Below are 25947 nucleotides of genomic sequence, written 5' to 3' on the forward strand. Positions count from 1 at the left end.
CACTGTAACAAAATAAATATTACATCATCAGCTGAGCTGAGCTCGGATCACCTACCAATTTTGGTAGATCTCTCACTCAATGGCCCCATTGAAACAGTAGGAGTCTCTAAACGCCTCCTCCCAGGCTCTGCCAACATTAAGACTTTCTGCGATGTTCTAAATCAGAACATAGCACTTAATATCAAACTCGACACACCAGTCGAAATCGATAAGGCAGTTGAACAACTCAACAATTGGATATACCACGCAGCTAGGGAAGCAACGCCCCAACAAAACCCATCTAAAGCCACTAAACTTAAAAATACACAAATATACTTGGACGACAAAACAAAAAAACTACTTAGGGACAAAAAACTCCTCAAAAAATCGCTAAACAAACACCCAAACCCAGTAATCAAAGACAAAGTCAAGACCATAACTAAACTGCTCAAAGAAAGCCTTCGAGCATTAAAAACAAAAACAACGAACAAAATCTTTCAAAAAATAGACCCCCAGGACAGATATAGAATGCAGAAACTATGGCGAATTACGAAAAACTACAAAAGGCACTCTGAGCCAAACTGGCCACTCAAGATCACCCAAAACAACCAAGTTTACTGGACTAGAAACACTGAAGAAAAGGTAAAAGCCCTTGCAGAGCACCTAGAGGAAAGATTCTCCCCCAGAATATCTAACACAGGAGCCTTTAGGAAATCAGTCACAGATGAGAAAGAACAATTAATCAGATATAAAAAACTTATAGAAACTCCCATGTGGATGCAAAGACAACTCAACCCAAAAGAAAACGATGTCTCCTCTATTCCGTTTCTCCCGGTCACCCCTGGAGAAGTGCTCACACAAATCAAATCCCTGCGTAACAATAAATCCCCTGGAGAAGATCAGGTCAGCAACAAAATTATAAAGGTCCTCCCTTTCAAAGCCATTATTACACTTACAAACATCTTCAATGCCATCCTGAGGACCGGTCACTTCCCAACTGCATGGAAACATGCCGCTATAACCATGATCAGGAAACCCAGAAAATGTGTTCATGATCCAGCCTCATACAGACCCATTAGCCTACTGTCTGGTTTCTCTAAAATGTTTGAGGCCCTACTGATGAAGCGAATGTTCCGCTGCAAAGGCTTTGCTAAAGCCTTCCCCACACATCAGTTTGGGTTTAGAAAGGACCACAACACAGAACAGCAACTAGCTAGGTCAACCCAACACATTCTTAAAGCATACGAGGAAAAGAAATACTGCTCTGCGGTATTTATAGATGTCAGCGAAGCATTCGACCGAGTCTGGCATGAAGGGCTACTCATGAAACTAATTAAACTCCTTCCGTATAGGATCTATAGAGTACTAGAGAGTTATTTGACGGACAGAACCTTCAGCGTCAACGGGCCAAATGGAGTCAACTCCACCCTTGGGAAGATCCGGGCAGGTGTCCCCCAAGGAAGTGTTCTTGGCCCCATCCTGTATAACATATACACATCTGACATCCCCCTCCCAAACTACCTGGGGAACTTCTCAAGCAACTGCAATGACTTAGCTGACGTTTTCCTATCCACTTATGCTGACGATACCATTGTCCTGTGCGCCAAAAAGAACGCCAGAGAAGCAGTTAGTACTAACGAACGATACCTAACATACCTAAAGGACTGGGCCATGAAATGGTGCATCACCCTAAACCCCACCAAAACTACACATGTCTTATTCACCAAACGCACCCTAGCAAACGGAATATCCAGCCTCTCACCAATGTTGGGAAACACACGAGTTAAAAACACCCACCAACAGAAATACCTAGGGATCATTGTAGACAGGGGACTAAATCTTTGTGCCAACACCAGAGAGCTTATTGGCAAGATTAGGGCCACTAAAAACAAACTCGATTGGATCATAGGGAAAAACAGCACTCTTGCTAAGGAGAACAAAGTCATAGTAGCTAAACAGCTAATTGCACCTCTTTGGCAATATGCGCTTCCGGTATGGGGAGCATTAACCTCGAACACCCAATTCACAAGAGTGGAATATGTCCAAAACATACTCCACCGGAAAATAGTCAAAGCCGGCAGATATGTCAGAAATGTCGACATCAGAGATAAATACAACATAGAGTCCATAAAAGCAACCTACAACAAAGCCAGTGAAAGACTTGCACAAGCCTTATCTGTCCATCCCAACCCAGAAGCTAGAAGCATCCTAATAAAACCTTACGTACCTGAGAGAATAGAGAGACCCAGGCTTAAGGAGCAGCTGGACAAACACATAATTCCAACTCGGGAAAAATTACTAAAAGATAACCCCGGAGCCTCCAAAACTGAGAACCTAGAACCCTACCCATCAACGCTAGTCTTACTAGAGCAAAGAGAAGATGAAAACGATAAATGGGAAAGAAAGGAAAAAAGGGAATACGAAAGAGCCAAAAGGAGCGGCTATGAGGTCGAAAGACCCAGCATTGACTACATTAACGGTATCGCCAGAGCCCTGAGAAAAGGGATCAGAACCAGGTTACAAACTGCAAATCTCCTAAAATATCAACCGGAATACATCCAGAGAATGGTAATGACACCTCTACAACCACATGAACTCCCACCAGCCACCCAAGATCAACTCCTGGACCTAAACATAGTAGCAGCACAGGGCAGACTCATGGAGATGATACAACAGGAAGATCCACCTAAATCTCCTGAATCCAACAGGAAACCAGAATACCTCCCGTCTTTTAGCAAATGGTCACTTAGTGAACAAGAACGGAAGCAAAGGGAGAAGGAAAGAGGATACACTGGAACTTACCTTGAAGATCTAATGAGAGTCAGAGCCAGGAATAACCCCAATAAACCAAACTTCATAGACCTCACCTCAGACACCTCAGATTGATTCAAATTTATAACCCAACTCCTTAACAACACACAAACCACACCTTCTAAGTTACACTATGCAAACAAGTAAGGTATGACCCCGCAAGAAATCTACGAGAAAAAACCACTCTGGCCAAACTGCCAAGTCAAACAACTCCCACCAAATGCCTTGGCGTTACCTGCCATATGGCCAAACCAACGCCAAGAAGCTAAACACTGATGCTTGAAATTAAAACTATAAGAATAAACATCAGATCCCAACACCCCTACTTGCCCTGCCCACCCCCCCCCCCCCCCCCCCCCCTACACTACCAACAAACACTTATGCACTTTCTTACCTCAACAGATCAGACACTACCAACACTAGCCTGACCTGCTACTATAAGTCTCCACTGGACTGCTGTTTCACATAAACACGCCCAACAATGCCTGTGTAGCCCATACCAAAACCGAAGCCAGCACCTAAAGAGAAGACAAGGAACTAAAAAGCAGCTGAAGGAAACACTACAGCTACTGCAAGCCTGCCACCATGAGCTGCCAGCTGCGTATGCGACCGCACAGCTCGTATTGCAACTGAACAACAACACCAAAATTGGGTCACCAAAAGCGTAGCGCCTGTGTGACCCTTACCACAACTGATACTGCATACCCGATGAGACGGCCAAGATCTGCTGCTGGCTCAACAGAGCTATGCTTACTCTCTGGACTCTGGAAAACCTCACCAAGAAACCGCAAAAAGCTAAAATGAGAAGCAAGCTGCAACCTCCTACAACCCTCCAAATTGCGCATGCAAACGCGGGGGGACTAATGTTGCCAACGCCCCAAAAGAAGGAACTGGCCCACCAGCAAGGAGATACACCCCCTAAGAAGCCGGCGCAATCCGCCAAAAGGATGAGGCGCTGAGATGCTAACTATAAATAAATAACTAACCCTATACTATAGCCAATTGTTAACCTAAAACTTCAGGCCTACTCCTAAAATAAACCTACATATCACCCTTGTTAGATAGCAAAGTACGGAGTGCCACATCTTGCCTATTGGTAACTTGAACCTCCACGCTTAACACCAGAAACCCACCCCTCCCCACCCCCACACCATAACTAGTCCGACTATAAAGAACAAGCTGAAAAAGCATCACTAAAGCTACATAAACTATCCTCCGTAACGTAAATAAAACAACAATTCCACCACTCTGCCAAGAATCAAACAATATAAACAAACATGCGCCCATAAACCCAAAATTGTCTCTCCACGTTACAGCAACCGCAAACCTCCATCTCTAAACCAACCCGTCAACTAAGAAATAAGCCTAACAACAATACTCAAATTATCTAAACAATAACGCTAAAAATGCCAATAAGACTAAACCAGTCAAGCCTAAAGTTACCTAAACATACGTCACTAAACAGTAAATAAGACCAACAGTCAACTACCAACTTAAAACATAAAACATACAATTTAAAAGCTAAATCAACACTTTAAAAACCTAAGCCTCCACACATAACCCCCTAAAATAACTCTTGCCTTGCTAACAGCTGCGATAACCACAAAACTCCAACTAAACTGGATTAGCTCCATCTTGGGGAAGCTGGAGAGTTATAAATTGCTCGTTGGCAATTTTAAACCTCCAGCCCCCGAGACACTGTAACAACACACCCCCCGCATCATAACAAACTCACTCCTTAAAGACCAAGTTATAAAAAACAGTACTAAATCTTACTTAACATACACACCCAAACCGTTAACAAGATTCAAAATCAGCAACCAATCAAAACAGAAACAAAAAACATAAACTTTGTCTGGTTATGCAGCCCGCACCTGATGACCCAGCGGCTAAACAACAACAATAAATTTGCTCTGCGTAGCAAAGCTTTACCTCTCCTCCTGCCTTCTGCATAACATAAACTTTATCACTCTCTCGCTCTATTTGCATAGCTGCCCTTGGCCGTCCGCTAACTGCAGCAGAAATTCTTTTGTCAGTTCGTCTTCGTTTGTCTTCACCTACGCCTGAAAACGATCAGCTTAAATATTTGCCTATAACCAGTTTCGGACCATTTCGGGTCATAAATATCCGCAGCGGCAATTCGGCTGGCCTGCGCTGATAATTGATAGAAAACTTCGTGGCTTAATAAATATTGCATTTAATTTATAACGTTTTAAAACAAGTGCGTATTTTTTGGGTCAAAAAGAAATTGGACAATTCGACAGCTATTGAAAAAGCTCAATAGCTCAACATTTGGTGACCCCGACGTGATCTTGGCTAGTAAAAACATTAAACATTTCGGTTTAATAATTGTGCCAAGCGCGTAAACAATTTCGTTTAGTGCATTGCTTGTGGCTGTACTTTGCCGCGCCGCGCTAGGCAAACGTACATACATACATACACATATATGCACCGGTACTTTTGCGTGTACTCTTTGCTCTCGTTCTCCTGCTTGCTGTTCATTTGCCGTCGGTAACAGCTATTCGAATTCGCTTCTCGCCTATTTTGTGCAGTAACTCTGACAAAATACTTTCGCTTGTGTGCGGGCATCATTGCGGTACAAAGAAAAATCTGCAGTGCATGTCAAACTGTTGGCTGCAGTTTATATTGTGAGCTAATAAAATAAAATGTCGACCCCAGAAACTCCTCAGTTTTCGCCGCCCAATCGAGTTACGCTCTTTAAGCGTAGGGCAAACGCGATAGCTGCCCATGCTCAAAAAATTGCTTCTGGCCTTACTGCCGATAGGGTTAAGGCCGTTCCTGAGGAGGAGCTCACCCTGAAACTTGAGCTTATAAATAAAACCGAAGCCTCTTTCTCATTGGCTCATGATTCGTTGGAGGAACTCGATTATGAGGAAATTGGCAGCAAAGCGCGGGACGACTTTGAGGATTTGGTGTTCTCCATGAGATCGGTGGTGCTGCAAGAGCTGGGAAAGCGCAAATTCCAAGGAGTTCCGTGTTCAACCATGCATCCAGAGGTGGCCATGGAGGCCGCTGCGCCTGCTCCAAGAAGATCGTGCCTTCCTGAGCTTAAGTTGCCAACCTTCAGCGGCGGCTACACTGAGTATGCCGATTTTATTTCAATGTTCCTGACAATTATTGATAGGAATAGTGATCTGGCTCCAATTGAGAAGCTGCAGCACCTGAAATCATGCCTGAAAGGTCCAGCTTTAGATGCCGTTCGTTCGCTGGAGATCACTGACTCTAACTATGGAGTAGCGCTGGAATTACTTGACAATCGCTTCAATAATAAACGCCTTATTTTTCAGGCTCACATAACAGATATTTTTGGTTTGTCAAAGGTGGAAAGTGCATCAGCTGTGAAGCTGCGTGAGCTCTCCGATAAGCTCAATGCCAATCTTCGAGCGCTTCAGAGTTTGGGAACCTTGGAGGAGATCGCTGGTTGCATTCTTGTTCATACGCTGCTGCAAAAAGTTGACCCGACTACCCAGGCTAAATGGGAAGAGTCTGCCTCTCTGGACAAAATACCCACCTGCGCAGAATTTACTAAATTTCTGGAGAAGCGATGCCAGAAACTGGAGAATGTGGAGCATGCTGCTTTATCCAATGGTGGCAATTCGCAAGCTTCAAGGCCCAGGAGGTTCAGCAGTCATGGGAGAAGTTCGTTTGTCGCCACTAGCATCACAGCCTCGACCAGATTGTGCGTTATATGCCAGGGTGCAAATCATGGCATTTATAATTGCGCTCAATTCTCCAGCCTTTCTCCTCAAGCTCGTCTGCGTGAAGCTAAACGGCTAGCCTTATGCCTAAACTGCCTCAAATCTGGACATCAATTGAGGAATTGTAGTTCGGGCTCCTGTCGAGCATGTGGATCTAAGCATCATAGCCTTCTACACTTTCCCGCACCGCCTGTAACAGCGCCCCCACAACCTGCTCCACCTAACGTGCCATCGTCGTCAAATGCTGTTCCAAATGTATCGTCAAACTTCTCGCTCGCTTCGTCGTCATCGCAATCCGCTGCTTTAGTCGCTCAGAATCTTGATACGGATTGTGTTTTGCTTGCCACTGCAGTCATCAGTGTGCAAAATCGCTCTGGTTCGTGGGTTCCTTGCCGCGCCTTGCTCGACTCGGGATCTCAGTTGCATATCATTACTTCTCGCCTCGCACACTCGCTTCAGTTGCCGAAAGTCAAATCCACGGCCACTGTATCTGGACTTGGAGACTCTAAATTTTGCTCGGATGGTTTTTCGGTAAATATTACTCTAAAGTCTCAAGCTTCAGATTTCGTCTCCAGTATCTCGGCTTTGGTTGCGCCTGCCATCACGGACGACCAGCCTAGCTTCACCGTCAGCCCAGAGGACTGGAACATACCTTCCAACATTCGCCTGGCCGATCCACAGTTCTTCAGATCACAAAGAATTGACTTATTAATTGGAGCAAGTCTATTCTTTGAGCTGCTATGCGTTGGCCAAATTAAGTTGTCTGATGGGCTCCCGTTGTTGCAAAAAACTCGATTGGGATGGGTTGTCACTGGCGGAGGATCAGCGCCACGCCAGTCAGCGGCCTTGGCGGTCCAAGCTACTGCAGGGACGTTAGTCGGAGATGACGCTCGTCTGGAGAGCGTTGTGCGGAAGTTTTGGGAAGTTGAAAACGTTGGAGAGTCTGGATCTCAACGTACCAAAGAGGAACTCGATTGTGAAGCTCATTTTAACGCCAACTTTACTCGGCTGCCGTCAGGAGAATACTCGGTTCGCCTGCCAACCAAGCATAGTGTTGAAATCCTGGGAGATTCATATCAACAAGCTTATCGTCGTTTCGTTAACCTGGAGAACAAACTGGATCGTCATCCTCATCTCAAAGCTCAGTACTCGGCATTTATTCGTGAGTACCTCGATCTGAATCATATGTCTCTTGTGGATTTAGACTCACGGAATTTATGCAAGTTTTATTTGCCGCATCACTGCGTCATTAAAGAGGATAGCACAACTACGAAGCTGCGTGTTGTCTTTGATGGGTCTGCCAAATCATCGTCTGGATACTCATTGAATGAGTTGCTCATGGCAGGGCCCACCTTGCAGCCGAGATTGTTCAACACATTGTTGCAGTTTCGCACATTTCCTGTCGCCCTAACCGGCGATATTTGCAAAATGTATAGATGCGTTCGGATTGCTGAGCCGGATAGTTACTTGCAGTGCATTTTGTGGCGTGATTCACGGCAAGAGGAAATTCGTGTTTATAGGCTGGACACTGTCACCTATGGAACTAAACCTGCCTCGTTTCTGTCAGTTCGAGCCATGCATCAGTTGGCAGAAGATGAGAAGGCATCGTTTCCCCTTGGCGCCAAAATACTTTTGCGAGACTTCTACGTGGATGATCTCATCACAGGAGGCAACTCGACACAAGACGTCTTGGAGATCATGCGGCAGACCACTGGACTTCTCGAAAGGGGCAATTTCAAGTTGAGAAAATGGTGCTCAAACGATCCTGCTTTGCTGCAGCAAATCCCAGAGGCCGAAAGGGATTCATTCTTGAAGTTCGACGATGGCAGCGACATTACAAAAACGCTTGGACTTGCTTGGGATTCGTCGTCGGACGTTTTGCTGTTCTCCACATCGCCAATGAAAATTATTGCCAAACCAACCAAGCGCTCAGTCTTGTCTACGATCGCTTGCTTTTATGATCCTCTAGGTCTTATTTGTCCTGTAATTACTAAAGCCAAAATATTTTTACAGAAGATCTGGAGAGAGAGACTCGACTGGGACGAAAGCTTGCCTGCAGCGCTTAATTCATCGTGGCTAAGTTTGTCGGCCAATATTTGTGAGACGCAAAAGCTCCAGTTTCCTCGACTAGCACTGAACCCAAACAACGTGATCGAAGTCCACGGATTCAGTGATGCCAGTATTGACGCATACGGAGGCTGCATTTACGTCGTGTCCATGGAGGATGACCGAAGGATGGCCCATCTCCTCTGCGCTAAATCTCGTGTGGCGCCACTGAAGACTCTCACGGTCCCTAAGCTGGAGTTGTCTGCTGCCGTGCTGCTGGCTCAACTCATTCAAGAAGTACAACAAATGGGGCTATTCTCGTGCTCCTACTACTGCTGGTCGGATTCTGCAGTTGTTTTGTCCTGGATTAGAGATGAGTCGTCACGTTTTCAAATATTTACTGCTAACCGAATCTCTTTAATTCAGTCTTTTACAATTGGAATGGAATGGCGCTACGTCCCTACGAGCTGCAATCCAGCAGATATCCTGTCAAGAGGTGCTCTTCCCAGTGAACTGGTAGCTTCTAACCTATGGGCTCATGGACCTGACTATCTTCAAAAGGAAAAATCTCAATGGCCAGAGTCCTGCCTTGCAGTGAAGACTCTTCCTGACCTTAAAAAGATTGCTTTGGTTGGCATCTCGGCAGCTGCTGATGTATCCTCGTACTGCAAATTCTTCAACTCGTGGGAAAAATTAAAGCATGTCTTCGGCTACATCTACAAGTTTCGCCATCGTATCAGGCAACCAGGTCTCACTTCGGAACATGTTCGCTGTGGCACCCAAATGCTCATTCGCTCCATTCAGAGGGTTCATCTTAATGACGAGTATCATTGCCTGCTTCGAGGACGGCCAATAAAGGCCTCCAGCTCCATCGCATCGCTCTCGCCCATTATCGACGAACTTGGGCTTTTACGTGTTGGCGGTCGACTGAAAAACTCTGCTCTGGACTATGAGGCACGCCATCCACTGATATTACCTCGTCAGCATCCTGTAACCCGCGCAATAATCCTGCATTTTCATCGGCGCAACCTACACTCTGGACCTCGCTCCCTGCTCGCTTCAATCCGGCAGCAGTTTTGGCCAATTGGTGGCCGCAAGACGGTTGCGAGTGCTGTGAGCAAATGCATAATTTGTTTTCGGGCCAAGCCACATGTTGCTGGCCACATTATGGCGGATCTTCCGGAGGACCGCGTCAGCGCATCTTACGCCTTCCAGGTGACTGGACTGGATTTTTGTGGCCCTTTCTATCACAAGTCGGAAGTTCGGAATAAGGCACCCATCAAGTGCTACGTCTGCATTTTTATCTGCTTTTCCACAAAGGCTGTTCACCTCGAGCTGGTCCAGGATCTCTCCACTTCAGCGTTTCTTAGCGCATTGAGGCGCTTTATATTGATTCGTGGCAAGCCTGCCCGCATATGGTCGGACAATGCGACTAATTTTGTAGGCGCTAAGAACGAGTTGGCTGATCTAAAGCGATTGTTCCTGAATGCCAGCCACCAAACCGCAATAGATGAATTCTGCTTGACTGACAGTATCGAATGGCGATTTATTCCTCCTCGCTCACCCCACTTTGGAGGTCTATGGGAGGCGGCTGTGAAGACTGCGAAGTACCACTTCTACCGATCTGTTGGACCTGCGATACTGCCCGCTGATGACCTGCGCACTCTCGTTTGCCACATCGCGGCAATCATTAATTCTCGTCCTTTAGTCTCACTTTCAGAACACCCTGGCGATCTTGATGTGTTGACACCGGCGCACTTCTTGGGTACTGCTCCTCTGGCCTTGTTTCCTGAGCCTGACTACACTAATTTGAACCTCAATCGGTTGGATCGCTGGCAGAAAATTTCGTTTTACCAGCAACTGTTCTGGTCCCGCTGGAAACAGGAGTACCTGACGCTCCTTCAGCAGCGCTCCAAGTGGCGCACACAGAAGACGGATGTTCAACTCGGTGATGTCGTTCTGGTTAAGGACGAAAACCTGCCCTCCCTCAAGTGGCCACTAGCTCGAGTGGTCAACCTCGTCGCTGGATCCGACAATGTGGCTCGAGTCGCTGTGCTGAAGACCGCCACTGGCCTCATCAATCGCGCAGTTGCTAAGCTGTGTGTGCTGCCGAAGCAGGATGAAGTTGAAAGCCCTTGTCTTCCAACGGGGGGAGAATGTCTGGTTATGCAGCCCGCACCTGATGACCCAGCGGCTAAACAACAACAATAAATTTGCTCTGCGTAGCAAAGCTTTACCTCTCCTCCTGCCTTCTGCATAACATAAACTTTATCACTCTCTCGCTCTATTTGCATAGCTGCCCTTGGCCGTCCGCTAACTGCAGCAGAAATTCTTTTGTCAGTTCGTCTTCGTTTGTCTTCACCTACGCCTGAAAACGATCAGCTTAAATATTTGCCTATAACCAGTTTCGGACCATTTCGGGTCATAAATATCCGCAGCGGCAATTCGGCTGGCCTGCGCTGATAATTGATAGAAAACTTCGTGGCTTAATAAATATTGCATTTAATTTATAACGTTTTAAAACAAGTGCGTATTTTTTGGGTCAAAAAGAAATTGGACAATTCGACAGCTATTGAAAAAGCTCAATAGCTCAACAAACTTAAATTCAAAATTTAATCTAAATCATTAAACTCAAAATCATAAAAATAACTCTTGCCCTGCACATTGCTACGATAACTAAAATAAATTAACTATACTGGACTAGCTCCCTCCTGGGGAAGCATGGAGAGCTCAGGTTGTTCGTTGGCAACCTGAGCCTCCTGCCCCCGGGACTCCAAAATCCCACCCCCACCCACCCACACACCCACAATCACCCATCTCAAAAGACTTAGCTACAGAAGCAATACTTGTATGATTAAATGTACCCTCTAGTCTAGTGAATTCGGCATAAAAAAGCCAACATGTAAACACAGAGGGAATAGCGCTGTGAGCTGAGCTTAGCAAATGTTAAGCTTAGCTTACAGCGCTGTACCCCTCTCTCACACTCTCACTAACACCAATGTCAAAGACCTGCACTCTTACTGGCCCAAAATATGTACGAGGCTCTTGTATTGATATAAAGCTGTATATGTAAATTCTACTCTTTTACGAAACAGAATAAAGTAAGCTGCCCTCTCACTCTTGAAGGTAATGCTAGATTTGAGTTAGCACATGCTACTCCAAACAAAAACAAAACAAAAAAAAACAAAAAAAGTGCTCCGTGATTTAATTAAAAGTGACAAGTTAATTAATGTTTTTTAACCACTAAAAATTTATGTTAATTGTGCAAGTTGCTAAACCAGCCGTAACAAAGAGGAATTGGACAATTTAAGGAGGAAATTAAACCAAATTTCCCAGACAACCCAAACCACGAGGAAGGAAAATTTTCACGTCCTCCATTTTCTCCCCCCCTTTCTTGCTTCTTCCACTGCGATAAGAAGGCACTGGTCTGGTAACTATAAGGCAACCATAACCTGACTTTCCTGAAACAAGGACCACATAAACCGTGCGCAGATCTTTCCCCGCACTAAAGGTCAAAATACAGAAATAAAATAAATTATATTAACCCATATTTCCCTCGACAAAGGAGAAATGAAAATTGAAAGATCTAGGTTAGATCGAGTGCAAAAGCAAGAGTGAAGGAAAGACAGTGTAAAGGGCAAGTAGGAAACATAACGGATTACTCCTATAACACTAACGAGAGAACCAATAAGCCTCAGTTAGCTCCTCCCTCTACAGTCTCTCTCGCGCACACACTGACAACCCTCACTCACCGACTTACTCACTCAAGAGAGACAGACTCTACGCACACAGACCCAACTAAAAGAGCTTTTACAGCGAAAACAGTTTTAAACCACCAAAACTGCACACGGCACTGTTAAAATTAACAGCAACACTAGCTACGCTCTCTCCAGCAACCAACACGACTAACAGACATTTCTGCTAACTCCATATCCCATTGCCAGACACTAAACTGTTAAACCAGACAATGTCGCACCATGACAGTGATTGTAACCCATCCCCAGTGGTCTCTCTGGATTCCTCTGTTAGCCGAAATGACATTAGTTTGGATGCAGTAAACGTAGTTGGCACAACTATTGTCGTTAACTCTGACATACATTCCACGCCAAAAGACGCAAACAAAAGAAGCTACTACATTAAGCAGCACAAACCCGATTCCTTTACTCTTAACAAAGCTAGGAAGACTCTGCCGCTATCCCCAGACAAAATAAAAAATCAAAAGAAAACAGCCAATATACCGAACCCCCTAAGCCCAACCAATACTCACACAAATAAAAACAAACGAACACACATGAGGACCTTTGAGAACTCTGTAGACGCCTTAGCATCCATACTAGAAATTAACCCAAAGGAACTCATGCTCTTTGACGAAGACAACCCAGGGATTAATATCAGGCGGGAGAACATCCCTCAACTTATACAAAATATGGACCTTGACTCCCCTGGACTATCAGAAGCCCCCCCAACAGGAAAGAACCCGCACCTAATGCCTCCCTCCCCTCCTCCCTCACCCACTAAATTTACAGTGGTTGAAGGAAAAAGGAAGCGGAAACCACAAAGTGCTGAGGCCACTCCTGAGGCTAAAAGACAACCACTCCCATATAGCAAAAAACCCCCAACTAAACTACCTGAAATAAGTGTACCAAACACCAATACTGTGCATACCCCGAGCCAATCTACGGATAAACACAAACCACCCACCATCTACCTATATGATATAGACAACATCCAACCGTTAATTGATACACTACACAACGTGGGGGAACACTCAAACAACTTCCTAATCAACAATGCAGGAAGGGATGTCACCAGAATAAACTGCGCTGATACTCCCTCATACCAGAGAATCCTAGCCTATCTGGAATCCATGGGTATGAATATGTACACCCATCAACCAGCCAGTGATAAAGGATATAGGGTAGTAATTAGAGGTCTTCACTACTCAACCCCCCACGCTAATATTAAAAAAGAGCTAATAAACCTTAACTTTCTTCCCAGATCAATAAATACCTTCCGTAACAGGGTTACTAAACAACCTATGAACTTATTTGAGGTTGAACTGGCCCCTGCTAATGGCAGAAACAATGAAGATATTCTCACAGTTAGGTCTCTTGGAAACCAGCAAATCATCGTTGAGCAAAAACTCAGGAGAAACGCTCCGGTGCAGTGCCACCGGTGCCAGGGATTCGGGCACAGCAAAAACTACTGTAGGCGCCCGTTCAAATGTGTCAAATGTGCCGGACTACACCCCTCCACGCAATGCACATTTGCCAAAACTAGTGCACCTGTGTGCGCTAACTGCAGAGAGGCGCACCCTGCAAGCTATAGAGGATGCAAAGTCTACAAAAAAGAGCTTAATAATTATAACATTAAAAAATTACAGAACAACAACAAAGGAAAAAACGTGCTAAACACACCAAACTCGTCCCCCCACAACCCGCAAAACCCAGCGACAAGGAACTCATCTCCTGGAAGACCTGGATTAACCACCCTCAACAGCCATAACAACAACAACTCGACACGACAACGTCCACAACCTACAAGAAGAAATGTGGCAAAAGACAACAACGCACCAGATGGATCCCGAACTGATACACACAGTACACAGGGCAAGTCTAACAATAATAAACACAATAGTCCTTATAATCAAACAAATAAACCAACATTTAGTGAGGTACTCAGGAACAAGAACCCATTTAACCAAAAAACGAATCTAAGTAGGTTAGGTCTAAATCCAGCTGAAAACCACCTAAATAACTTTAGGGAAAAACTCAGAATTGAACAACAAAGAAAGGCACCCATCCCCATTCCCACACGAAACGAAGCCTACACAAATCAGCCCAATCAGAATAAGGCTCAAACTGAACAATCCCCTAAAATGGACATAATACTCGAGGCAGTACAAGTAACGGCCAACTCAATGGCGGAAATGGGGAAAAAAACAGATGCCCTCATCTCCTGTCTACTAATGCTCCTGACTCCAGGAGCTAAGACCAGCAACATAGTTAATGACACTAACAATGCCTAGACCCAGATCCCCTAACCACACAGGCACCACTAACAATTTAAAAATTGCTACCTGGAACGCCTGTGGAATTCGTAACAAACTATTAGAAGTAGAGGCCTATATTAATCAAAGAAATATAGACATAATGCAAATCATAGAGTCGCGATTAATAGCTAACGATACCAACAACAGTACTAATGAATTTAGTATCCCAGGGTATACTTTATACAGCACTCCTCACCCCTCGGGGAATAGGAAAGGTGGAGTTGCCACCTTCATCAGAAACACTATTAAACACATAGCCCTACAGTCAATCTCTATCGACTGCATACAAATAGCCCCCATTGCTATTCACATGAATAATGAGGTCATCGTAATCTCACCAATATACTGCCCCCCAAGCTATAATTGGAGCACTGCACATTTCGACAAACTTTTCAAATATATGCAAAGCCTAAATCGAGGCACAAAATATATGCTCATTGGAGACTGGAATGCAAAACACTCCTGGTGGGGATGTCCCAAAGCCTGCAAGAGGGGAAAACCCCTCCTCGAAGCAATTCACCAACACAAAAGCCTACAAGTTCTGGCTACCGGGGGTGCCACACACTACCCATTCGATAACAGGAAAAAGCCCTCAGCCATAGACTTCGCAGTATATGCTGGCATACACTGTAACAAAATAAATATTACATCATCAGCTGAGCTGAGCTCGGATCACCTACCAATCTTGGTAGATCTCTCACTCAATGGCCCCATTGAAACAGTAGGAGTCTCTAAACGCCTCCTCCCAGGCTCTGCCAACATTAAGACTTTCTGCGATGTTCTAAATCAGAACATAGCACTTAATATCAAACTCGACACAGCAGTCGAAATCGATAAGGCAGTTGAACAACTCAACAATTGGATATACCACGCAGCTAGGGAAGCAACGCCCCAACAAAACCCATCTAAAGCCACCAAACTTAAAAATACACAAATATACTTGGACGACAAAACAAAAAAACTACTTAGGGACAAAAAACTCCTCAAAAAATCGCTAAACAAACACCCAAACCCAGTAATCAAAGACAAAGTCAAGACCATAACTAAACTGCTCAAAGAAAGCCTTCGAGCATTAAAAACAAAAACAACGAACAAAATCTTTCAAAAAATAGACCCCCAGGACAGATATAGAATGCAGAAACTATGGCGAATTACGAAAAACTACAAAAGGCACTCTGAGCCAAACTGGCCACTCAAGATCACCCAAAACAACCAAGTTTACTGGACTAGAAACACTGAAGAAAAGGTAAAAGCCCTTGCAGAGCACCTAGAGGAAAGATTCTCCCCCAGAATATCTAACACAGGAGCCTTTAGGAAATCAGTCACAGATGAGAAAGAACAATTGTAACGAATCTCTCCGGCCGGGATAGACCTCAGCCGTGACCAGGGATCCTCTTCAAGAAATTTTATTTAGAGGGGACGGAAATATTTATAGGAATTTATTACAGCAGCGTGCGGGGCCCGGGTTGCGAATTTACGCGCACTAAAATCCGATCACCGAGGGTTGGCACCGTGGCTGCCAGGTGCGGTGGTCACTGGGTGCTCTAGAAGCAGGCGGGGCACACGCACTGCTTATCAATGACTGGCTCTCGCGCTGCTTATACCGACCCGTCGATCTGCTTGATCGGTCGGTCTCTGACACAAAGCTGCTTGTCGCGAACTGCTTTCGGGCACTGCTTGCGCCCACTGCTTGTCGGCACTGCTTTTGCAGATGCGCGGGGTGGCAACTCCGGCGGACTCCTGGCGGAATTGACTTGATCTCGCCCAGAATTCGGGCGACGTGGGTCGAGGGAATGGCCAGGGCGTCAGGGAGGTGTTAGTCAACTCCGGTTAGGCACGGAGGCTGGCTACGGGTCGGGCAGGCAGAGGTTCTGGTGCCACCGCGGTGATGCACGGCGTGGGGAATGGCCCTTGCAGGCGGGGCGGCAGCGTGTGTCGAAGTGTCCCTAATCTGGGAGTGGACTCGGGCGCGGATGCCCTCGTAGTCGTGGCGGTACACGGTACGCGGGAAACCAGCGTTAGTGTGGCGCGGCGACTACGGGCACAAGAAGGGAGTCCCTAGTGGGGCGAACGCGGAGGAGCACGTATTCTCTAGTCGCGGCGGTACGCTGGGCACGGAAAGAGCCTGTGCTGGCGTGACGCTGCGGCGAGGAGCACGGGAAAGAATTCTTAGCGGCGCGGGGCAGAGGAGCAGATGACCTCCAGTCGCGGCGGCACGCTGGGCGCGGAAAGAGCCTGCGCTGACGTGACGCTGCGGCTGCGGGCACGGGAAAGGATCCCTAAGCTGGGCGTGGGCGGAGGAGCAGATGACCTCCAGTCGCGGCGGCACGCTGGGCGCGGAAAGAGCCTGCGCTGACGTGACGCTGCGGCTGCGGGCACGGGAAAGGATCCCCAAGCTGGGCGCGGGCGGAGGAGCAGATGACCTCCAGTCGCGGCGGCACGCTGGGCGCGGAAAGAGCCTGCGCTGACGTGACGCTGCGGTTGCGGGCACGGGAAAGGATCCCTAAGCTGGGCGTGGGCGGAGGAGCAGATGACCTCCAGTCGCGGCGGCACGCTGGGCGCGGAAAGAGCCTGCGCTGACGTGACGCTGCGGCTGCGGGCACGGGAAAGGATCCCTAAGCTGGGCGTGGGCGGAGGAGCAGATGACCTCCAGTCGCGGCGGCACGCTGGGCGCGGAAAGAGCCTGCGCTGACGTGACGCTGCGGCTGCGGGCACGGGAAAGGATCCCTAAGCTGGGCGTGGGCGGAGGAGCAGATGACCTCCAGTCGCGGCGGCACGCTGGGCGCGGAAAGAGCCTGCGCTGACGTGACGCTGCGGCTGCGGGCACGGGAAAGGATCGATGGGAGGCTGGATGGCCGTAAAACACGTGCGAATGGTAATGCCGAAACGCAGTAATTTTGGGGCCGCCAGCGGGGCAGAGATCGGGGAACCTGAAAACCAATACTACCAAGGAAATACTACGACGGGTCAGTTCAATTGTTAGTTTTATTGGTTATTTGGTTATCTAGGGGTGTAGCCTACTACTGCCTTACAGAATTGACTCCTGCAAACTTACGAAACCAGCCCACGTGTCGGCGGGCGTGGGGACTGTCGATCGCGGTGGTTCTCTTTTCACTCCGTTGGTTTGTTTCACTTCGTCGATATCGCGGTGCGGGCGTCTTCGTCGCGGGATGAGGCGAGGACGCGATATACTTTGACTTTTTGATTCGATCGCGGAGGCGCGGTGATGGGCACGTCTGCCTCGGTGCAAAGCTGTCGACGGAAGAGAGCGAATCCCGGAAGACGCCAGCTGTCATAGCTTTTGAGTGAACCGGAGCCTCGAACCGGTTCACCGAGAACGGGTCTGGTTCGAATAGTTCGACTAGTCGATAGTTTTCCCGGTTCGGCGACTTCTAAGGTGCCGAACTTAGCTTAATATTTTAAAATTAACTATTTCTACTTTTAATATACTCCAGGTGTGCGTCTGTTACGGCTTCAATGCCAACTTAAATGAGTTTTAATGATAATGTATTGGCTTCAGTGCCGGCTTACTCCCTAAACTTAGACTATGGCTATGATATGGGGGGGGGAATAGTTATATGCTTAGTAACTAATTCTTAAATTATAGCGAGTTGTTGTGCGCCTGTAGGATAGAGGCGTCACACTCCCTCCTTAATCCGCCCGGCCGAAACGGATCTGCACGTCTCCTGTCGTCTTCATGGTTATCTGGTACGGCCCTTCCGGCGTGCGGACGCGGAAGCGCTGACGGGAGTACTGCGCCGCATGGCTCCGACGCTCTACCTCTTGCCAAACCGCCAGTGGAACTCGCTGGTCATGCGTGTTCGTCCACCAAGCGGATGGTATGGCAACTCGCTCGGGCGCTGGGTCGTCGGTGGTGAAATCCTCCGCCGGAGGGGCTCGACGAGCGAAGCGTGGCGCCGGAGGCGGAACCTCGTCGGCGGTAAGGTCCACAGGGCCTGGACGCGGGAAGCGCGGCGCCGGAGGGGGGACCTCGTGGGCGATGGTGGCCGTAGTAACTGGGCGCGGGAAGCGTGGTGCCGGAGGTGGGACCTCGTCTACGGTGGTGGTCGTAGGCATTGGTGCGGTTGACGGTACGCTCGGGTCCCAATCTGGGATTAATCCTTGGACCAGACCCTCCACTCCCGGCTCGAGCTCCTCCATGAGTATGTCCATGGTGCCTGGGGAGAGATCGAACCCGCGATCTCCTAAGCCGGCACGTGGGGTGGCTGGGGGAGTGATCTCCTCGTGGGTAGTGGAGCGACTAGGGTTGGCGGCCCGGCGGTTGGTCTCGGCAGCGTGGTGTAGCGCGTTCATGGCCGTGGCTGTCCCGCGGCGGTGGGCCGAGGATCGCTGGTCAGGCATAACAGGATTCGGCGCTGGCCGTGGTTGTGCCTCCTTACGACGGAATTTTTGCCCCGTCTCTGTCTCGCTGTCGCTGCTCTGCGACTCCCATAGCATTGCCTTCCCGGTGGGCTGGTAGGCGTGCTCGGTGGTCTCGTCGGCGATGGGGATCGAGCCTTGGCTGGATGAGGTTAGCGGCGCGTTGTCATCGATCTGGTCACTGAGGTGGTGTAGCGCTTGTCGGCTTGTGGACGCTCGTGGGGCGTCATCGTAGGCTTTGCCCGTGATGTGGCGGAGCGCTTGTTGGCTCGTGGATGCCCGTGGTGCGTTGTCGTCGGCCCGGTCGCCGGGGAAGATGGGCAGGACCGCATCCTCCCCCAGTGCTGGCGACGGCGGGCGGACCTCGGGGTTGTTTCCCCAGTCCATCTCCCAATCTTCATCCGGGGCCATGATACACAGCCTCTCCGGTGACGGGGGAAAAGTGACAATCGGGTCCGGGGTTGGCCGGAAGGGTGCCTCAATGAGGATGGAGGTGTAGCGAGCGTGGATCAACTGGATCCATGATCCCCGCCAGAACCCGTATCGCTCCTCTCCTTCCCATTGATAGTGGGCGGCCCTCGGGGCACCATCGTTGGTCTCGCTGTCGCTACTGATGGTCTGCGCGTCGTCGTTGCTCTGGTCGCCGGCTTCCTCCCCAGGGTACAGAGGGGTGGCGTCGCTGTCGGTGGCGTCCTCCAGCACATAGTCCTCGTCGCGTGCCGGGGCAGCTGGACTGGAGGATCGGGAGTCTCCCTCCTCGTCGTCGTCCTCGTCCGACTCCGAATCCTGCTGGCGAGGGCTGCGTGGACTGTAGCGCTCTGCAGTTGGTGGAGCAGCAGCGGTCGGGTCAGGGTATCCGGGAGCTGGACGCGGGTTGTGAAACCAACGCGAGTGGCCCGGCGCGTCTGGATTTGGCGGGCCCGGGTTGTAGGATCCTTGGTAGGGTCCCGACGGCGGGGCCTGGGAGCAGGGGATCCTGCGTCCCGTTCTGTCCGTATAAAACGGAGAGACTGAACGGCCCGAGGGTCGTGGCGGCGTTGGTGGCGCGGCGCGCCGTGTTGGCGAGGCTGCAGGCGACTCGTCCGACGACTCCGACATTGGGTGAGACGTGGCTCGGCGCGGTGGTGCTCTGGCCGTACTCGGGCGCATCGGGGGCGACGGGGCTCGGGAGCGGCCCGAGGGTCGTGGCGGCGTTGGTGGCGCTGGGCGCCGTGTTGGCGAGGCTGCAGGCGACTCGTCCGACGACTCCGTCATTGGGTGCGGCGTGGCTCGGCGTGGTGGCGCTCTGGCCGTACTCGGGCGCATCGGGAACGACGGGGCTCGGGTAGGGCCTCGAACCTGTCGGATCCCGGTTGGGCAGGCTCTCGTAGGTCTGCCGGCGTAGTATGCGCCAGGGCGTAGCCGGGGGTCGCGGCCGGTCGTTGGCCTGTCATATGCTTCATTTGGAGCCGTGTCCTCCTCGTCGCTGGAGTCGATGGTGATGGGCTCCATCCTGACTCACTCGTGGCACGCGTATGACTGAATGAATCTATGGGAGAAAGAGAACTATCCAAACTTAAACTAACCAGTACTTAAATGTTAATGTCCTAACGGGCAGTAGTAGGCAAAAGGTCTAATGTTAATCTAATTGCTAACAATGGTCTTAGGGTTAGAGGGAACCTAGTGTGCTACTTAAATTCACCCCTCGCTGATATCGTGGTCGGGTGACCGTGGCTTGTCGGACCCGGGTTGAACACCGGCGTTGTCCTCCGACATGGCGTCGTCGTCAGTGTCTGCATCACCTGTGGGAAGAGAAGAATGGAATTCTTTTAAGTCGGCGATATTGGCAAGGCGGCCCTTTCGTTTCCCGGGCAAGCGCATTCGGGCTATGTTTGGGGACGGAAGGGCGACCACTTTATATGGTCCGTCGAACTTGGGCGCGAGTTTGGCAGCGAATCCATCCACGGCCTTGGATAGGTGATGCTGGCGCACGAGGACCAGGGAGCCGATGGTGGGCCTCCATGCCCGACGCCTGAGGTCGTACTGTCGTCCTTGGTCGCGGCTTGCCTTCTGGATATTTGTCTGGACGATCTGGAAAATTTCCTTCAGTCGCCCAGCTCGGTCAGCAGGGGTCTCCGGAGCGACGCCTGCTCCCGGTGTCACTTGATCGTACCATGAGCCTGGTAACCGCGGCTCTCGTGCCTGTAGTAGGAAAGCCGGGCTGTATCCTGTGGTCTCCGAAACGCTGGTATTGATGGCGAGGCTCAGCTCAGGTATTAGCTGATCCCACGTACTCTGATCGCTGCCGACGTACTGAGAGATCATGGTCTTGACTGTGCGGTTCGCCCGCTCCGTGGGGTTCTCGCGGGGGCAATAGGGGGCCGTGTATTGCAATTCTACGCCCATCTCCTTAAGGAATCCTCTGAAGGCCTTACTGGTGAATTGGGTGCCATTGTCGCACACCAGTTTCTTTGGGGCTCCAAACCTCCCAAGGATTCTTTCCCGGAACGCCTGTATCAGCGTGGTGGTAGTTGCTTTTCGTAAGGGGACTAATTCCACCCACTTGGTGAAACTATCGAAGAAGACCAGCAGCATTGTGTTTCCGGCCTTGGAGCGCGGTAGTGGTCCCACGAAATCTGCACATACGATGCCAAAGGGTTCGTCGACCTGCCTCGTCAGCATTCTTCCTGCTTGTGCCTTTTGCTCTGCCTTATATTTCTGGCAGGGGACGCATTGACGGACGTATTGTTTCACGTCGCGGAACATTCCGGGCCAGTAATACTTTTGTGAAATCCGCAGAATCGTCTTCCGAGTGCCAAAGTGGCCAGCCGTGGGCGCGTCGTGGCATTCTTGGAGAATCCGTGCTCGATGCTCAGCCGCAACGCAGAGCTTCCAAGGAATATAATCTTGGTCGTCTGGGCGGTGTCCGAGGTGTCGGTACAGCTCTCTGTTTTCGATCACGTAATCTGGAAATCGCTGGGGATCGTCTTGAACTTCCGTCAGTTTTCGTTTCAGCCATTTGCACAAGCGTTCGTCTGGCATTAGCCGCTGGAGGTGCTCCAGTGGTTGCCGGGATAGGGCATCGGCGACCACGTTATATTTCCCGCGGCGATAGTGGACATCGTATTGGTACTGTTGAAGTTCCAAGGCCCACCTGGCGATCCTTCCAGTCGGGTTCTCAATTTGATCTAACCATTTCAGGGCCAAGTGGTCTGTGATCACGTCGAAGCGATAGCCCTCGAGGTAGCATCGTAGTTTACGAATTCCCCAGACGATGGCTAGGCATTCCTTTTCCGTAGGCGAATAATTGAGTTCGGCAGCGTCTAGCTTCCGACTCACGTAGGCGATGACCCGTTCTTGCCCCTCTATTTCTTGCGTCAGTACACCTCCGAGCCCATAGTTACTTGCGTCGGTCTGGAGCGTCATCTTGACGGAAAAGTCTGGACATGCCAGCACCGGAGCATCCGTTAGTAAACTTTTGAGGAGCTCGAAGGCCGTCTGTTGTTCTTGCTCCCACTTCCACCGCTGGTTTTTGCGCAGCAAGTTCGTCATGGGCTGAACGACAGACGCGAAGTTCTGTACGAACCTCCTATACCAAGAGGCCATACCTAGGCATCGGCGTAATTCTCGCAGGCTCGTGGGTGGACTTAGGTTCCGTACCGCGGCTACCTTTTCAGGGTCCGTGTGGATGCCCTGGTCGCTAATGACGTGGCCGAGATAAACCAACTTCCGTTTGAAGAAGGAACATTTATCTTGGTTTATCCGCAAGTTCGCCTTCCTGAGGCGCTTGAAGACTCTCCGCAGATTCTCCATGTGCTCTTCGAGGCTGGCCCCGATGACGATTATGTCGTCGAGATAAGCGAAGGCGTATGGGTCCAAGTCTGGCCCGATCACGCTATCGAGCGCTCGCTGGAAGGTGGCTGGAGCCGAATGGAGCCCAAAAGGCATGACCCGCCACTGGAAAAGGCCGCGGCCAGGGACCGTAAAGGCGGTACACGCCCGACTGCCTGCTTCCATTGGAATCTGCCAATAGCCATTGCGCAAATCCAAGGTGGAAATATACTTTGCGTTTCGAAGCCGCTCGAGGATATGGTTGATACGCGGCAGTGGATACGCGTCAGGGATCGACTTGGCGTTTAGCTGGCGATAATCTACGCACATGCGCCATTGTCCAGTCTTTTTCTTGACCAGGACCAAAGGAGCGCTGTGCGGACTGCGCGATGGCTCGATACACTGCTGATCAAGGAGGGCGTCCACCTGCTCGTCGATGATCTTCTGCATAGCGGGGTTCTTTGGGAAATACCGCTGCTTGATGGGCCGATCGTCTCGCATGGTAATCCTATGCTCGGCGATGTTGGCCACTCCGGTCATTCCCTCGAACTGGACCAGCTGCTCGTATAAGAATGCTTGGATGCGAGGGTCTTGTTCCTCGTTGGTGGCCTCGGGGGCGCCCTCAAGATTCTCCTCGGGTGTCTCGGGGTGTGTGTCGATGTGTGCCTCTGTGTGCTTGTCCTCGGGGTCTACCATCTCATGTAGGTTCATGAGGTTACTCTCAGAGGTTCCTGTGCTTGGATTCCTATGTGCCTCTGTGTGTTTCTCTTGTGTGCCCGCGCCGGGGCTCTCGTGTGTCTCTGTGGGTCTTCCTTGTATGCCCGCGTCGGGGCTCCCGTGTGTCTCTGTGTGTCTTCCTTGTATGCCCGCGTCGGGGCTCCCGTGTGTCTCCGTGTGTCTTCCTTGTATGCCCGCGTCGGGGCTCCCGTGTGTCTCTGTGTGTCTATTGCATTGCTCTCCGGCGTGGATCTCCGTGAAATGGTCGGCGATGCCCAGGCGGGGATCTTCCTGGCGAGTAGGCGGTGCTTCCTCGCTCAGCTCGGATCCGACTGGGCCCCGAGGGCTAGGTGGTTCGGTGGTTCCAGAGTCCGTGGTGTCCGTCGTGCGTGTGCTGCGTCTCGCTCCTCTGGGTGGCCTCATGTCCCGCTCTTCCGGCTGTCGTCTCGACAGGATAAGTGTGGCCGTCCCACACTGGATGGTGGTGCCGATCGTGGCCAGGAAATCCATGCCCAGGATCAGGGGTTCCAGCATGGCCGGCATAACGAAGAGGGGCACCTGGATAGTCTTCCGAGCGAGGGTGATATCGGCGCGCAAGAGTTGTCGAACCTCGACTCGCGAGGTGTCGGCCAAGTTAATTTGGGTGCGGATCTCCTGGAACTGGTGTCGTTGGCCAACTAGGTTGGCGACTTCCTGACTGATGAAGCTCTTCGATGCGCCAGTGTCGATGGTGGCCAGACGTCGATGGCCACCGATCTCGACTTCTGCGGCGATCCTCCCTCTCTCGATTCTTAGCGGCGCGTTTACAAGGTGTTCGTTGCGGGATTGGTCCCCAACGGACTCCGCCGGTCGTGGGGACCCGCTCCGTTTCCCGGCTGGGGTCGGCGACAGCACTCTACGGTGCGAACATCGCGTCGCCCGCAGTCCCAGCAAAAGTATAGCCGAGGGTTCCGGCATTCGCGGCTGAAATGCCCGGAATCCCCGCAATTTTGGCACGCATCCTGCACGTTGATGCGGCGATCTGGTGTCGCTACCCGGTTTACTCGCACGGGTGCGGGTGGCCGTGCCGGGCCTGGCGTCCGCGGAACGTCGTTTGATCTGGTGTACCCGGGAGAAGATGTTTGACCCCCACTGTGGGGAGGCGGACGGAAGGAGGGGCTACTCGGAGGCGTTGGTATGGCTTGGGATCGCCCTAGGCTGCGTCGCCTGACGGCTTCGAATTCGGTCGCCAGTTGAGCCAGCTCCCCAATTGTTTGGAACTCGCTGCGCCGAATGTACATCTGATAGTCGGGTGCGATGTTCTCGTACAGGCGGTCGAGCTCCTGAGTCTCGTTATAGCCCGCGTGGCGCATGAGAACGCGAAGGTCGAGCATGAAATCTTTAAAAGTTTCTTCTCCTAGCTGCTCGCGACTCCGGATTCGGTCGTCCAAGCGCTGGAGGTATCTGGGCGGGAGGAAAAACTCGAGGAATTCCCGTCGGAATGTAGCCCAATCAGCCTCTTGGAGACGGCTGGTTTGAAACCACTTGTCGGCCCTGCTCGTCAGCAGTTCCGCCATGGCTCGAGGGAGGAGTCCTAGGTCGATTCCATAAGACAAGGCCCGACTTTCGACCTGTTCGATGAAGGCCAATGGGTCGGAGTACCCATCAAATTGCAAACCCCATTTGCGGATCCGCTCTGGGACGCACACAAAGTCGCGACGGGGCCGGTCGTAGCTCGGCTCAGCGTAGGTTTCTCGAGCGGTAGTGAAAGTAGGAGGGGCGGCGACGGCGAGGCTTGGGGCGGTAACAGTGAAGCTGGGAGGGGTAACAAAGAAGCTCGTTAGAGGAACTGGAGTAGCGGAGCCGGGGGCGCTACGTGGGCGTCCCGAATTGGCATTTTTGCCGGCGGAGAGACCACTGGGTCCCGGCCGCTCTTCTCCCTGAGGCACAGGGCTCGGGCCCCGAGTGGTATACCGACGCTCCAGGTCGGCGAGTCGAATCCACACTTCCTGTGGTTGCTCGGATTCCTTGATCAAGGTTACGAAGCTCCGTCGTAGGTCATCGACGACTCCGTCGGCAGAGAACCCAAATTCCTCCGCGAATGCTAATAATTCGGCCTTCGGGCGGGAATAGATCCACCGCGAGGAGACCCCAGGGTTTTTAAGTAAACGTGGAACGAACTCACCGGCAGGTTTCTGGTCCGACTCCATGGTTTCTGTTGCTTGGCTGTCTTCGCGTGTGTCTGTGTCCGTGATATCAGGAAGCCTTGGCCGCTGGGGCACTTGGTGTGGATTAACAGTCTGTTGGCACTAACACTCGTTCGCGTTGACTTAGCGGAGACGCGGATGAGCTCGTGGGCTCCTGGACGCGGTTACTGGTGGACACGGTTGTCGCTGGTCGCGGTTACTGAGCGAGGCGGTTTTAATTTCGCGGTCGCGGGCACTTTTCGGTGGA

General features: G+C 50.6%; 2 protein-coding genes across 2 annotated transcripts; one reads left to right on the top strand and one right to left on the bottom strand.

The window, feature by feature from the left end:
- Positions 1 to 5456: 5456 nt before the first annotated feature.
- LOC121503219 (uncharacterized) lies at positions 5457 to 10766 on the top strand. The gene is made up of 6 exons (XM_041777460.1): positions 5457 to 6044; positions 6099 to 6490; positions 7085 to 7671; positions 8077 to 8441; positions 8523 to 8906; positions 8982 to 10766. The coding sequence occupies exons 1-6, from the start codon at positions 5457 to 5459 to the stop codon at positions 10764 to 10766; spliced, it is 4101 nt and encodes a 1366-aa protein (XP_041633394.1).
- Positions 10767 to 18258: 7492 nt separating this feature from the next.
- Positions 18259 to 20478, bottom strand: LOC121503159 (nascent polypeptide-associated complex subunit alpha, muscle-specific form-like). Its single transcript, XM_041777346.2, has one exon. It carries the CDS (start codon positions 20476 to 20478, stop codon positions 18259 to 18261), a length of 2220 nt encoding a protein of 739 aa, XP_041633280.2.
- Between the last annotated feature and the right edge of the window lie 5469 nt (positions 20479 to 25947).

This window comes from Drosophila kikkawai, unplaced genomic scaffold, assembly GCF_030179895.1.
Source record: "Drosophila kikkawai strain 14028-0561.14 unplaced genomic scaffold, DkikHiC1v2 scaffold_190, whole genome shotgun sequence".
In the NCBI taxonomy this organism is placed as follows: domain Eukaryota; kingdom Metazoa; phylum Arthropoda; class Insecta; order Diptera; family Drosophilidae; genus Drosophila; species Drosophila kikkawai.